This window comes from Mastigoproctus giganteus, chromosome 5 (assembly GCF_048544385.1).
Source record: "Mastigoproctus giganteus isolate SK-2022 chromosome 5, ASM4854438v1, whole genome shotgun sequence".
In the NCBI taxonomy this organism is placed as follows: domain Eukaryota; kingdom Metazoa; phylum Arthropoda; class Arachnida; order Uropygi; family Thelyphonidae; genus Mastigoproctus; species Mastigoproctus giganteus.
Genome location: NC_143579.1, coordinates 12,990,089 through 13,006,325, shown reverse-complemented (window position 1 = coordinate 13,006,325; position 16,237 = coordinate 12,990,089). Strand labels below are relative to the sequence as shown.

Here is a 16,237-nt window from a genome sequence, read left to right as displayed (position 1 = left end):
AGCATTAAAATCAGAAGTGTCATAAACATGAATGTTATAATGAAAGTTGACTTTATAATATTTATTGCACTGATTTTCTGCAAATAAAATTGTAGACAAATGAGTGACTAAGGTTTCCCTTCTACCTTTAATAACAAGTTATGTTTCCATTAAAAAAAAAAAAAAAAAAAAGTTCTTTTTTATACTCCAGCACAACCACCAGGTCAGTGGAGTTTACAATAAATCAATCAATACAAATTGCTAATCATATTTAGCAGTCACGGGCTTGAACCTCCGGTCCACTCAAAGGGCGTGTGCTGCTGCTGCACTCAAGCTCCTGACCACTTGGCTATGTCATTTAAATGAAAAAACTAATGTTCACATTGAAAACAACTTTGTGTGAGCTTTAAGAAAAAAATAATAATAATAAAAAAAGTGGTGGAAACACTTCGACTTTCAACCAAGTTCAAAAACAGATATAATTTTGAGCAAAAGAAAATTAGATTCTAAGTCCAAAAACAGATTTATTTTTGATTCATGAGAAAAAATAAAAGATAATGGACTTAGGCAACATACAATTTAATTATGTAAGGCCTTTATAGTTCTCAGACATTATAATCTTGCTGTTTATATGTAACATTTATATATAAACTCTGAATATGTTCCAGGCTCTATATCCCCCCCCACCAATATTCAGATTCATATATACAGGGTATCTCAAAAGTATTGGTACAAACGTTTAGGGGAGGTAGGTGACATCGAAAGGAATGTGAATTACATAGGAACCCATAATTGGAAACATCACGGGAAAGTGGTAGCAGAGGCACAAGAAGCAGAAATGACACAAGACAGTAATTAGTGGGAAACATTTATTTGACATAATATTAACAATGGAGTATGAGATGGATGCATTTCATGATGTTACAACAGATGCTTGAAGGTTCCGCCATGAGACGTGATGCATGTGTGACACCGACGCAACATGGATTGGCGGACACAGTTGAACACACCTGGAGTTTCGTTGACAGTAGCAGCAGTGCAGATGAGTCTCGCCACGAGATCCATTTCCGTCTCCACAGGCAATTCATACACGATAGATTTGAGGACCCCCACAAAAAGAAATCAAGGCACGATAAATCAGGTGAGCGTGGGGGCCAGGCAATGGGTCCACCATGGCCAATTCATCGACGCCCAAAACGCCTGTTCAAATGGTCACGAACACACCTTCCATAATGGGCAGGTGCCCCGTCATGTTGAAACCAAATGTTGCGTCTCACATTTGCTGGAACATCGTCAAGTAACCTTGGTAGAACTTGTTCAAGAAAGATCCAATATTTAGCGGAGTTCATGCGGGATGGTAACAGGTATGGGCCGACTAAGCAGTCACCGACCACACTTGCCCACACATTTATTGCGAAGCGATGTAGTGCCGCATGGGGGCACACACCATGCGTGTTGTCGTGAGCCCACACATGAGCACTGTGCTGATTGAATAAGCCTTCCCGAGTGAAATAAGCCTCATTCATGAATAAAACATAGGCTGGAAAATTCAAGTCTTGAACACTTTCTTGGAGAACCCACTGCGCAAAAGCCACATGTGCAGGAATGGTCTTGGGGCAGCAGTAACTGAACCCTTTGGAGATGAAAGAGGTGTAAGGAATCGTCGTGCCAGACACGCTGTACACTGCAACGAGACACTCCTAAGGCAGAAGCAATGGCACGTGTGCTGGTAGTAGGATTATTCTGGAGGGCATTCAACACACTTTGTTTCATGGCAGGAGTTTGTGTCGAACGTGGTCTGCCTGCACTACTCCTGTTACCTCTAAATGACCAATAATCGTACACATTTTGATGAACACGCGCAAACAAACGGTTGTGTGATACATGTCTGTCTGGGAAGCGTTTTCCATAAATTCGTTGAGCGGCTCATCCATTGCCCTCTGCTAATCCATACACTAGATGCATGTCAGCCGGCTCACTCTTCGTGCGGCGACTACTGCTTGAATGAGTAAACCAGAAATTTTCCCTCTCGCGAACTGATGAACAGCGTCGTATACCGACTTGCGATGACGTTTCCGATTATGGGTTCCTATGCGATTCACATTCCTTTAGATGTTACCTACCACCCTTAAATGTTTGTACCAATATTTTTGAGATGCCCTGTATATATGAAATATTTGTAATGTGTTCAAAAACTTTTATTTATTTATTAATTTTTCTATTTATTTTATTTATTTATTTATTATTTTTTTTTTTTGAGAAAACAGCATTTTCTTGCAGGTAATCTGGAAACCATAATTTCCAAGACTTTAGCACTAAAGTTAATGATGTAATAGGTTTTTCTTATGGATTTCAATATAGAAACAATAGCACCTTGTAAAACAGAAATAATGCCTTTCACTATTATTCATTTAATTATTACTCTAGCGCTAACCATTAGTTTTCCAGCTTCTACTAACAATCTGTTTCTTTCATAGGCTGCTATAACAATCGCTGGTAAAGAACATTTAACCATGACTCGACAAAAAAAAAAAAAAAAAGTCTGGCCTCAAAAAAAAAATCTTTAGATTAATAAGCTCTTAGCACTAATTACAGCTATAGCCTTATTCGAGCTGTCTTTCATTACTTCTCTTACTGCTACAAAAATTATGCACATTGTTAGGTGTTCATAATAATATTATGAACAGCTGACAATGTGCATAATTTTTATTTGACAACAAACTTAATTGTTGCCACATAGTGTCAACCACACAAACATACAGAGTATGGATGAATGCTTTATAATAACCAAGTTTTTATATGGCAAAAACATGAAGTATAAATTTCAACTTCAAACTTTCTTTAAAGACTGTTTCACCAGAAGCAGGGTCAACAGGTCTTTTTTCCTTTTTTTTTTTTTTTTTTTCTTTTTTCTTTTAATAGAATTACAATGTAATACAAGAGAAACATTTTCATTCACCTAGGAGATGTATTTCATTCTCATGAATACATTTGGAGGGATAAATAGTTATATATAAACCATCTCACCCTCAACAAAGAAAAAATTTCACAGTAAAATTTTTAACATTGATAAATGCAAGGTACCTGCATATGGGGAGCAGTAATCCCAGAATAACATATTAACTGTGTGATAACCCACTCAGTGTAGTGGAGAATGATAAAGACCTGAGGGTAATAGTGCAGTCAGACTGCAGGTTTCTGGTTCTGCAAGTAGTGCAGACAGGCTGCTAGAACAGTTTGTGGGGTTTTATTAGTAATAGAGGAATTTTGCTTCTGCATTTGCAATCTCAATGAATAACAAAAGAATTTAACAGTTTAATGAAATAACAATATACCAACAAAGAAATAAATTGTTACAGTTTTATACAGACTTCATATATAGAATTAACAATGCTTTATTTTTAACATAAAGAATAATATAAAATAACAGGGGCAAGTAAATAAGTAATTGATTACATAATCAATAAAATAAATATAAAACAGGAAAATATAAGGATATAAAAACAATACCATCAGTACACATTGGGAGTGATCACAAGTAATAAGGGGAACATACAGTTTTAGAGAATCCTTTAAGAAAAATTTAAAAGATAAAGATAAAAGAAACAAAACTCAAAACTGAATTATTATTATTATTACAAGATGAAAGTATTAGGAATCTATATAGAAAGAGATTGCAAGAATATTTAGAATTAAAAGAAATGAAATAGGAAACCAGTCAATAGGGAAAAAAATGGAAAGTGATTAAAATTTCCAATAAATAAAGCAGCATATGAAACATGTTTCATATGTTTATTTGTTTGTTATTTGCTTTTTAGGAGCATTAGCAACTAAGGCCATATTGCTCCAGGATATGCGGTGGTCATTCCCTGACCTTTCGCATCCTCCGTATTTGGTAGTCATGGGCTTGAACCCCAGTCTAATCAAGAAGCGTGTGCTACGCACTGCTGCTCCTGCACACGGAGGCACCTTGTTTCATATGTAGTTGATTGTAAGAACAAAATTAGTATGATTCAAGTTGAGATATGTAATAAAATGATAAATCATGAATCATTTAAATATAACTGTGGGAAGTTACTTTGGTAGATAACTTATTAAACGACCTTCATAAATATAAATTATAAAAGGCTTTTTTATGCACAGCGAATAAAGTGTGATGTATTTGCATTAATATTTATTTTACTTTATTCTTGATAATTGATAATTTAAAGGTTTTGGCAAACATTCCTGCTAGCATAGACACAAGAACACAGAAGATATTCCCTTGCTTAATTAATGTACTACCAGAATTTAAAAGATACTACAAAAATAGTGTGAAATTTGATAGGAAGAACAGAAGTTACTAAAAAACATAAATCAGTCAGATACTGAGTGCTGGGCACTCAGGATGAAAGGTCACGAATGGTCATTAGTGTAGTATCTCAAATAAAGAGCTTTACGGTAACTGAAAAAAGTAAAATGGCTTGGCCTAAAACTGAGGAACTAACGAAAATGTTGTCTATTTGAGTCTTTCCACTTGTGAATGACAAGGGTGGGAGAAGCAACTCCAACTTCTTCCTGGAGAAGCAATTAAAGTCTTGCGGGAGAAGCGACTGGCAGGTGAGGGTCATGCAAGACTCCGTGCAGGCACCTCCCCACAACCGCCACCTCAAACACTGACTCTCTGAACACCTTGTCAGGACAACTCCAGCTTTGAAAACTGTTAAAAAAATACTTCTCATTGCAAAATTTATAAATGACCTTTATAGAATTATTAACTAACTATTTAGAAAAAATTTCTGTCACCAAAAGGAGAGTTACTTAGTACAAAGAAGCGTGCTATCAAAGTGCAATAAAAAATTATATTTTTTAATTTTAACACAAAAAGTAAATGATAGATTTCAATCAGAATAGTTTTCCCTTGATAAGCTGTTGTTGTTGTTGTTTGGTTTTTTAGGAGCATTAGCAACTAAGGCCATATTGCTCCGGGGATATACGATGGTCATTTCCTGACCTTTCCGCATCCTCCGTATTTGGCGGACACGGGCTCGAACCCCGGTCTAATCAAGAAGCATGTGCTACGCACTGCTGCTCCTGCCCACCTGGCTACGGAAGCGCCCCCTTGATAAGCATCGAATAACGTATAGCTAATGTGATTTTTAAATTTTTAGCTCCATTAGCAATGTAAATGGGGGAGGAGGGATATAAAAATTACTCATATTTTTCTCTCTGGTGCTGCCATTTTTAATTAAAAAAAAAATTAAAATTATATTTTAAAACTACTCATTGAGCTCTTTCCAACGGTGTATAACAAGCTATAGGTTGTCGATAACATTTTGTCCCCCCCCCCCCATTTCTCAGACAAATTTTTGTCAACAACAATCAATATGGCGTTATGTTGGCTCACATGAGGTACAAACCCAGGCAAAATTTCAAGTCAATAGGTTGAGTGGTTCCAGAGATACAATGCTGTGGCAGACAGGCGGACATACAGACAACTGAGTGACATTATAAGGATCCTTCATTACATTACAGACCCTAATGACAGAATCACATGATGAAGATTTATGTATTATGTGCTTTTCTATTTACTGAAGGTGCAGGGTGGGGGATGATATCTCATTTATCACCAAACCAAATGAAATTTTTTATATGCACTGTTAAGGTGATTACAGTGGTCTCAGACAGTTTTTTTAAATTCTATTCTACTAGTATCAGCAGTAAATTCAAAATAGGATGCATTCAGAAAAGTAATCATGGAAGTTACAGGGCTTTTAACACCAATTAAGAAATACTGTTCAGGGCTTACACCTAAAAGGATGTGAAACAAACTAATAAGACTTGTGACAGAGAATAAAACCACATGAGATGTATATAAATTATCAGGTGATACAGAAACCTATGGCAGATATAAACTGATCAGCAATCAAGTCACAAAAGAGGTTAAGCTAAGGCAGATTATGAGAAGCCTTTGGTAAAGGATACAAAGAAAAACAAGAGACTTTACTTATGTAAACACTAGAATTAAGGGGAGAAATGACATTGGCTTTGCATCTACATGCATATGAATGTATATGCAAAATACCAAAATGAGTGCAGTTATACTTCATGAAGAATTCGTTACAGAAGGGGATGCCTGATGTTTATCCACTCTTAACAGGAAGCTAAATGATTTTGTGATAACTGAGAGGAAAGTGGCAGAGATACTGTTGAAGCTAAAGATAAAAAAAGGCACCTGAAGAGAATGAAACCCATCAAATTATATTAAGAGGGTAACAAAGGCAGTAAGAAAACCCTTAGCCATAATTATGATAGCAATTTTTGGATTCAGGAGAGGTCCCTGTGAAGTGGAAATATGAAAATGTGTCCCTAATTCACAGAGATCAAAGGGCAAAACGAATAATTACAGACCTGTCAACTTAATTTCTGTTCCAGAGAAAACAATATAGTCACTGGCTAAAGAAGTTGTTGTTGTTATTTGGTTTTTCGGAGCATTAGCAACTAAGGCCATATTTATATTGCTCCGGGGATATGCGCTGGTCATTCCCTGACCTTTCCACGTCCTCCGTATTTGGCAGTCATGGGCTCGAACCCCGGTCTAATCAAGAAGCGGGTGCTACGCACTGCTGCTCCTACCCACCTGGTTGGTTAGTTGGTTATTTGGTTTTTAGGAGCATTAGCAACTAAGGCCATATTGCTCCGGGAGATGCAGTGGTCATTCTCTGACCTTTCCACATCCTCCGTATTTGGTGGTGACGGGCTCGAACCCCGGTCTAATCAAGAAGCGTATGCTATGCACTGCTGCTCCTTCCCACCTGGCAACAAAGGCGCTGGCTAAAGAGGTAAAGCAAGACCATCTAGACTGGAGTGTGGTTATACTTCAGTCACATTATGGATGAGTTAAGCAGCAATCTTCTCTGATCAATTTGATTGGATATAATGATGTAATGACAAAGGAACTGGATGCAAAAAATAATTTTCATATCACATACTTAGATTTCAGGAAGGCTTTTGATATTGTTGCATATAAAAGACTGGCAATGTTAAGGGCAAGTTACTGCTAGGGAAATGGATGGTTGAGTGGGAGAAGACAGAGCATAGTTATCAATGGCCCCTCCTTGGCTAATGTTATTAGCAAAGTCTCCCAGGGTTCAGTGCTGGGCCCATTGTTGTTTTCTGTATTTATTAATGATACCGATGAAGGTTGGCAGGGTGTTTAATTGTAATAATCAAGGTATGCTACTGCAATAAGATCTAAGATCTAAAAAAATTAGGCAGATGGGTTGACAAATAGCAAATGACGTTTAACATTGACAAATGCAAGGATAACATATGGGTAGCAGTAATCCCAGATTAGTGTATCAACAGAACGTACGTTGGCATTCGAGGTGAGCGGACGCGCTTAGACAGGCTCCTCAGTTAAGTGGTTTACTTTTGGATAGTGCTTTTAAATATTTGATTTATTTAGATATTGTTAGATTATTTTGTTATAGGTTTTCTTGTAACTGTTTGATTTTAATAATATTATAGATATAATTTTTTAAAGTTACTTTCATCGATATTCATTTAATTTTATAATGGTAGTTACGAGATCTGCCTTAAACACGTCACAGAATATCGTGACTCACACGGAAATAGCCAATGGCGATTTACGGGTAAGTAATGATTTAATCCGTTGTGGAACCTGTGGAATGTTTTCCAAGGTCGACCTGGTGACTAATCCTACCTCACCTGGGGATTCTTTTCTTTGTGATCAATGTAAGGAGTGGCCGATCTTAAATTACAATTTGGTGCACTGATGGAACAATTTGAGTCCTGAAAAAAGGAATGCTTGCCCTCGAAAATAATGCATCTGGGAGCTCGTCAGGGACTCAAAACTCCAGCAATCTACCAAGTGATGCACACCCGATTCGAGCCTCAAAACAGAAAAACCAAGTGCAAACTACTCTGGTTAAAAAGAACATTGTTTTATTAGGAGACTCCATTGTCAGAGAAACTGGGAATATTTTTTGTAATAAAGATAGGTGGAGCAGAACCAGGGTATGTCTGCCGGGAGCAACTATTGATGATGTCACCAACAGATTGTCAGATTTTAAAGGGGGTAAAGAAAATATTATTATTCATGTGGGGACAAATGATATTAAACGTACACGATCTGACGATCTGTTGGAAAAATACAGGACCATGCTGAGGAAATGTCGCAAGCTAGGCCATAATGTCTATGTGTCTGCAATTCTGCCCAGACACGATAGGAGGGATTATATGTTAAGAGCCTTGTGGATTAACTCAAGACTTGAAGGAATCTGCAAGGCTTTAGGGGGTAAATTTCTATCAGCATGGCCCACACTTGTAAGTAGAAGGAATTTGTTTTGTAGAGATGGGATACACTTAAACAAAGGTGGTGCAAAAGTTTTTGCCAGTATTATTGAGGATACCTTAAAGGTTCAGGGAAATTGCTAGTTAAAGGGGATGTGGGTAATACTGACACGCGTTTATCTGATAATATTGGTCAATGTAACTCTTGCACATACCTTAAGAGTTCTTATCTGTTACCCCAACTGGACGTATTATCTAGATGTTCTGAGGGCAAAGACGTTTCACGTGAGCAGGTAGCTAATATCAGGGAAGAGAGCCTAAAAAACTTCAAGGGTTGTTAAATATACAAGAACAGTAAATCTTAATTGTTTATACAGTAACGTTAGAAGTGTCGTCAATAAAATGAGCAAATTCGAAATGCTGGTTAAAACAAGTAACGCGGACATAATAGGGCTTACAGAGACGTGGTGCCACCCGGAAATTGGGGATGATGAGTTTCAGTATGGCTTGTATAATGTATTTAGGAAGGATAGGTTAGATAGAAGGGGTGGTGGGGTAATTCTTCTTATCAGAAGCAGCCTGAGTGCGACAATACCTTTCCCGGATTCAGACATTTCACATGCTAGTATAGAGTCTGTATGGTGTGAGATAGTTGGAAACAAAGGTATAATGCGAGTAGGAGTAATCTACAGACCAGGTGATTGTGAAGATTATGACAAAAGCCTCTACATGCAAATGGAATGGGCAAGTAAGCGTCAATGCCTTATTATGGGTGATTTCAATTTGCCTCTAATTGATTGGAAGGGAATGGGAAGGAAACTCGACATGGGGAACAAAATTTTTAAATCAACTAGATGACTGTTATTTGTATCAACATGTCAGGGAAAGTACTAGAGAAAAGAATATCCCAGACCTCATCACCACACATGAATCAGATGACATAACAGGGCTGACAGTAGAGGAACCAGTAGCAGGAAGTGATCACAGAGTTCTACGGTGGATGATGAAGAGAGAGGTAGCAGAAGTAAAAGGCAAAGGAATGGGTTTTAATTTCAGAAAAGGAAATTACAATGCCTTAAGGTACTACATGGCCTCTATTAACTGGGTAGATATGGCGCAGAGAATGAATACAATTGAACTGTGGTACGCTTTTAAAACATTAATCACAGACGCCTTGAATGCGTATATACCATTAAAAAAATACTCCACGAGAAGGGTTCCAAGTTGGATGAATAGTGAAGTTTCCGCATTACTTGAGCAGAAAAAGGTGGCATGGAAAGGTTACAGAGCAATAAAAAGTACTGAAGCCTATAACAGCTACAAGGTGATGTGTAATAGAGCCACAGAAAAGGTTCGACAGGCAAAGGCAGTTTATGAGAAATCACTAGCAAACAGAGCAAAGAGGGGGGATAAAGAATTCTTCACATATATAAATGCCAAGAAGAGCAGGACAAACCAGATCGGACCTTTACGTAAGGGAAAGGGGATAGTAATAAATACACCAGCTGCCATTGCAGATGAATTCAACAGTTACTTTGCATCGATATTTACAAATGAAAAGCCTTTTGTGGCAATGGGAAATTGTGGGAGCGAAGTTAAAAAATATGGAATTAATGATATTGAAATTTTGCAAGATTATTTAATGAAAAAACTTTCGAGCCTACAGACCAGCAAGGCTCCTGGAGTTGATGGAATATACCCTATAATCTTAAGAGAGGTGGCAAGCGAGTGCATTGAACCATTGAGGCTAATTATGCGAGCATCACTAGACTCTGGGGAGATTCCCTTGGATTGGAAAAGTGCAAATGTATCTCCCATACATAAGGGTGGCTCTAAAAGTGAAGTTAGAAATTATCGACCTGTCAGTCTGACTTCAGTAGTAGGGAAAATCATGGAGGCAATGATCAAGGGTGGAATTCAGGATCATTTGGATCGAATTGAAATTCTCAAGGATACTCAGCATGGTTTGGTAATGGGAAAATCATGTTTAACAAATCTGGTTCGCTATTTCGAAAGGGTCACTCACGAGCTGGATTTAGGGAATAATTTCGACATTGTTTATTTAGATTTCAGCAAAGCTTTTGACTGAGTCCCACATGAGCGGTTGCTTTATAAGCTGGAACAGGTTGGAATCACTGGGAAAATCCTTAGATGGATAGAAGGATGGCTTCAGGGCAGGAGGCAGAGGGTTGTGATAAATGGCTATTCCTCAGATTGGGTTGATGTAAGAAGTGGGGTTCCCCAAGGATCAGTATTAGAGCCACTGTTGTTTTTAATTTTCATAAACGACATTGATGAAGGGATAGAGGGCGTGATGTCTAAATTTGCAGATAATGTTAAAATTGGTAGAGTAGTTAATGATCACTGTCAAGCTGAGCTTCTTCAGAGAGACCTAGATATACTTCAGGAATGGTCAGAAAAATGGCAGCTGTGCTTTAATCCAACAAAGTTAAGGTATTACACCTGGGAAACTGTAATCCCAAAAAAACTTATTCACTTGGTGGAGTTCAACTAAACCCAGTACTGGAGGAAAGGGACTTGGGTGTTACGATACGGTCAGACATGAAATTCTCTGAGCATTGTAAACAGGTTGCAAGGAAGGCCCATGGTGTCCTATCGATGATCTATCGAACTTTTGCAAGTAGATATAGGGACGTGATAATCCCATTATATAAGGCTTATGTTAGATCACACTTGGAATACTGTGTTCAAGTATGGAGACCGCACCTAAAGAAAGACATTGAGCTTCTTGAAAGGGTGCAAAGAAGGGTAACTCGCCTGGTGAGATCGGCAAAAGGGCGTCCTTATGAAGAAAGACTTCGAATATGTGGGCTGCAGAGTTTGGAAACTAGACACCTTAGAGGAGATTTGATTGAGGTGTTTAAGGCTCTGAGAGGCATCAGTAAAATGAATGAGGACAAAATTTTCAAGATTATAAATGATGCTAGAACTAGGGGATATAAATTCAAGTTACGGGGAGAAATGTTTAGATTGGACTGCAGGAAGTTTTATTTTAGCCAGCGAGTTATAAATTACTGGAATAAGTTGCCTTCATGGGTGGTAGAGGCCGACAGTTTGGGGAAATTCAAAGGTCATCTGGATAGTACTTTCGGGTAAGGGAAGCGCATAGGATGATAGGTTTAATTTCCTTTTTATTTATTTTTTATTTTATTTATTTATTAATTATTATTATTTAGTTATTTATTTATTTTTTTTTTTTTTTGTTTTTATCATTGTTTTGTTTGGTTTTTTTTTTTTTTTGGCTGGTGCAGCATAAGCCATAGGCTTTCTTGCACCATGCGGCCGTTACTAATACTAACTGTGTGGAACTATACTCAGGGTAATGTAAAATGAAAAAGACTTGGGTTAAATGTGCAGACAGAATGCCAGGATATTCAGAAACTGATATACAGGAACTTTGCTAGCAGTAATAAGGAGGTGATTATCCCATTGTATAGGCAATGGTCAGACCAGGTTTTGGGTACTGCATACAGGTCTGGAAGCCTTATTTTAGAAAGGATGCAGGGCTGCTGGAATGGGTATAGAAAAGAGCAACACAATAGGCAAGGGGGCTCTTACCAAGAAACACTTCAGTTCTACAAACTGCAGTGTCTGGAGACTAGAAGCACCTGTGAGGTGTATGATTCACACTTTGAATGGATTGAGTAAACACAATGCGAGGGTTTCTTCCTCGTGCTCAATCCATTTTCATGGTTGATGGATGCAGAATAATTGCAGAAATTTGCCTTTAGCTAGCAGGTGGCTGATTGCTGAAACAAAATTCTACTGCTGTTGTAGAATTGGATACTTTGAATAAATTCAATGAAGAATAGACAAATTGTTGGAGGGTATTATGGACAACTAATGTGGGAAGGTCGTGTTTTTTTTTTGTTTTTTTTTTCGTTTTTTTTTTTTTTTTTTTGTGTCAAAGCTGGTAATAGAGAAGAAAATTTAGGGTGTACACTAAATAACTAAAAATCAGAACAGGTTAATAATTTTGTGTAGCTAGAAATAGTCTTTAATAAAGACAAAAGATTTTGCAAAAATAAGCAAATGAATTATAGAAAGTAAGTTATATAAACTATTATTATTTAATAGTGCTCACAAAATAAAATAAATAAATTTAAAAACCCTTCTTAGACAAAAAAAAAAAAAAGAAATAATAATAATAATAAAACATTTCTAAAGATATAATGAGAAATAAGACAGCACTGAGAAAAATTATGTACAGAAGAATAACAGTCCAGGTAACTGACCTGTGCTATCATAGTGACCTATACAATCACCTCACATAATGGATTGGGAACAACAATGATCTCTATGATTAACTGAAAGGTATTCAACTACATATTAAGCAAGAAACTTACCTTTCTAAAATAATAATTATACTCATAAAATAAATTCCGTTTTTGATTCTTAAATATAATTCATTAAATTATATTTAAATTATAATTCATTAATTTTTTCAGATCCATTAAAATTATAACTATGCAATATAAAAGTACTCACACTGAGATGATGAGGGAGGATAATAATTAGGTGTTGCAGCACTAGGTGTAAAAAATAATGCAGCCTGTGATGTAGGCACAGCAGCATACTGAGGCTGATACTGAGGCCGCTGATGTCCATATTGCTGATATGAAAAAAACAAAAATAAAAAAAGACAATATGAATAAAAATTAGGATTTAAATTCCATTTATTAAAAAGAAGTAGTAATACCATGTATTTTAACATGTACACTGCCCTACCATTAATATCTAAACACCCCTCTGTTGATAATTGGTCAACGTCTACCCAAGTTGTTAAACTATAAATATGCTCGTAGGCCTTCAGTGAGACAGTAGTATGATCGCAAATGCAAGAGGCCATGAAAGACAGAGTAAACAGACTTCCAACACAAAACGAAAATTACAAGTTGTCAAATAATGTTTATGAGGAAAATACTAAGTCACGTGCTCGCATATTTGAATACCATAAAAGATTTTTTAGAAGGAAGAGAGAGAGAGAATGCACCAGGTTATAAATGACCGAGCCATATGGTTCCATGAAACTGTTTAACAGGTAAGAAAAATAATTAGAAGTGATGGTCGTTTAATCATCAGAATGGTGGCATCAGAACTCATTATGGAAAAAAAAAGAATAAGACAAATTTTAACTGAAAATTTAGGCTTGAAAAAAGTGTGGTAAGATAGTGGCAAAAATTTGCAATAAAGTTCAAAAAATGAGAAGACACCAAGTTTCTGAAGATGATTTGAAAAAATATTGAAGTTCCAGACTCTCTGCCTTCTATAATTACTAATTAAAACAACCCCAAAAAAAAAAAAAGAAAAAAAAAAGTCAACATCAGAAATTAACATACTAGCATTAGAAAAGGCACATGATTCAAGAAAGCAAGCTTATACAGCACCAGCTTTAAAAAAAAAAAAAAAAAAAAACGACCCTTCCCATTTCCCCAATCTACTCACTCCAAATGTTTGTCTAGAATGTTTGTCCAAATGTTTGCCTTGAATCTATTTAAACTATCAACTTCTACAACAGATGGAAGTTTGTTCTGGCAATCAACCACCAACTGTCTAAGGGATACTTCCACACATTTATCCTACAACTGTCTTTCCTCAATTTGAATTTAAGCCCTCTCAGTGATGATTCGGGGCAAGAGGAAGAATGCCATCAGCATTAAGCATGCTGAAACCATTCAATGATTTATACACCTCCAAAAGATCACCCCGCAGTTGCCTAGTCTCCAGACACTGCAATTTGCAAAACTTAAGCCTTTCTTCGTAAGAGTAACCCTTTCTTCCATTCACTAATCTTGTTGCCCTTCTCTGTACTCATTCCAGCAGCCCAACATCCTACTTAAAATAAGGCCTCCAGACCTGTATACAGTATTCAAGGTGAGAGTGCTGTACAGAGGTCTGACCATTGTCTTATAAAAGGAAATAATCACCTCCATATCCCTACTAGAAAAATTCCTGTATAACATTGACAAGACACCATGAGCTACTCTTGCAGACCATCTGTACTGCTCAGAAAACTTCATATCTGCCTGCACAATTACTCCCAGGTCCTTTTCATTCTCTACCACTGTCAGTGTAGTACCACACAGTTGATACGTTACTCTGGGTTGCTGCTTCCCATAAGCAGTACGTTTGTCAATGTTAAACTTCAAATGCCACTTCTCAGCCCATCTGCTCAATTTTTCCAGATCCTGTTGCAGCAGTGTACTGTCATTAGTGTCATTAACAACCTTGCTGACCTTTGTATCATCTGCAAATTTGGACATTAAGCCTGAAATACCATCATCAATATCATTCATAAAAACAAAAAACAATGGACCCAACACTGGACCCTGGGGCACTCCACTAATAACATTAGTCCATTAAGAGCAGTGTCCATTAATTACCACTCTCTGTCTTCTCCCACTCAACCGTCCCTTTATCCATAGCAGAAATTTGCCTCCAAAGATCCAATCTGTGCAGCAGTCTTCCATATGCAACAGTATCAAAGCCTTTCTAAGATCCAAATATATGATATCAAAGTTATTCCCTGCATCCAGTTCTTTTGTGACCACATCATAGTATCCAATCAAATTGGTCAGACAAGAGTTCCCTCCAACAAACACATACTGTGTCCGAGATATAACTGAAGTCTTGTCTAGATGATCCTAGAGTGCTTCTTCAACCAGTGCCTCCATTAATTTCCCTGGAACAGAAGTTGAACTAACAGGTCACCAATTACTTATTTCACCTCCGCCTTTGTGAATTGGGGTCACATTTGAACATCTCCAGTCCATGGGTACTTTCCCTGAGTCCGAGGAAGCTCTCATAATAATGGCTAAGGGTTTGCTTACTTCCTTTGCTGCCTCCTTTAATATAACTGGATAGATCCCATCCACCCCAGGTGCTTTTTTATGTTTATCTTCAACAATTTCTCCACCACTTTCCTCTCAGTTATTACAAAATCATCTAGCTCACTGCCAGAGTTTAATTCACCTCTGGCATTTCCCTCCCTGAATAACATCTCAAGTGTGAATGTAGATGCAAAATACTCATTTAGTTTGTTAGCTACCTGAGCAGGATCATCGACAGTTGAACCATCGATATCAAGTGGAGCAATCTGATTCATCCCTTTCTTTCTAGAGTTTACATAAGTAAAGAACTAAGATTTCTTTCTTTGCATCCGTTGCAAATATTGCTCATAATTTGCCTTTGCCTGCCTAACATTCTTTGTGACTTGTTTACAGACCAGCTTATATCTACCATAGGCTTCCAGATAACCTGTTAATTTATATGTATCCCATGCATTTTTATTCTCTGCCACATGCCTCATTAGTTCATCTAACATCCATTTGGGCCTAAACATTGAACAATATTTCTTGGTATGAAAAGCCTAGTAGCTTCCAAGATTAATTCTTTGAATGCTTCCCATTTTGAATTTGCTGTCGGTAACATCATCAGTTGGTCCCACTGTATAGAATTTAAATACTGTCTCAGACCAACATAGTCATCTAAACGAAAGCAAACACCCTTCCCTTTACCCCTGATGGAAATTACCTCTGAGTAAATCCCACTTCAGCACACTGTGATCACTGCCACCTAGTGTCTTCTTTATCTACAGATTCTTAATCGTTGAAGAATCACTAATGATAATCAGATCAAGAGTATTACTCCAGCTAGTTACCTTCCAAACATTTTGTAGAACACAATCATCTAGTAAATCCACAAAAGCCTTGCGAGTGTGTGAGTGACCACTCACAAATTCCAGTCAATATCTGGGAAATTAAAATCTCCATTATAAGACACTGATTTACTCGCCTACTCTATGGCTAATAATAATAATAATTTCTCTGTACAGTTGTTTATTATACTCATCAGAGATATTAGGCCTATAACACAGTCCTACTCTCAACTTTGCTTTCCTAGTGGTTATGTCACACCAAACTGACTCGACACTGCACTGTCC

The 16,237-nt window shown here is 37.2% G+C and overlaps 1 protein-coding gene across 5 annotated transcripts in view; it reads right to left on the bottom strand.

Moving 5' to 3' along the window:
• LOC150085178 (eukaryotic translation initiation factor 4 gamma 3-like) overlaps positions 1-16,237 on the bottom strand; it is a 791,506-nt gene that overhangs the window by 489,847 nt on the left and 285,422 nt on the right. For all 5 annotated transcript variants that reach the window (XM_090373913.1, XM_090373915.1, XM_090373911.1 and 2 more), the window contains one exon: positions 12,784-12,907. In XM_090373913.1, coding sequence (XP_090230039.1) covers positions 12,784-12,907 — 124 coding nt within the window. The remainder of the gene's footprint in view (positions 1-12,783; positions 12,908-16,237) is intronic.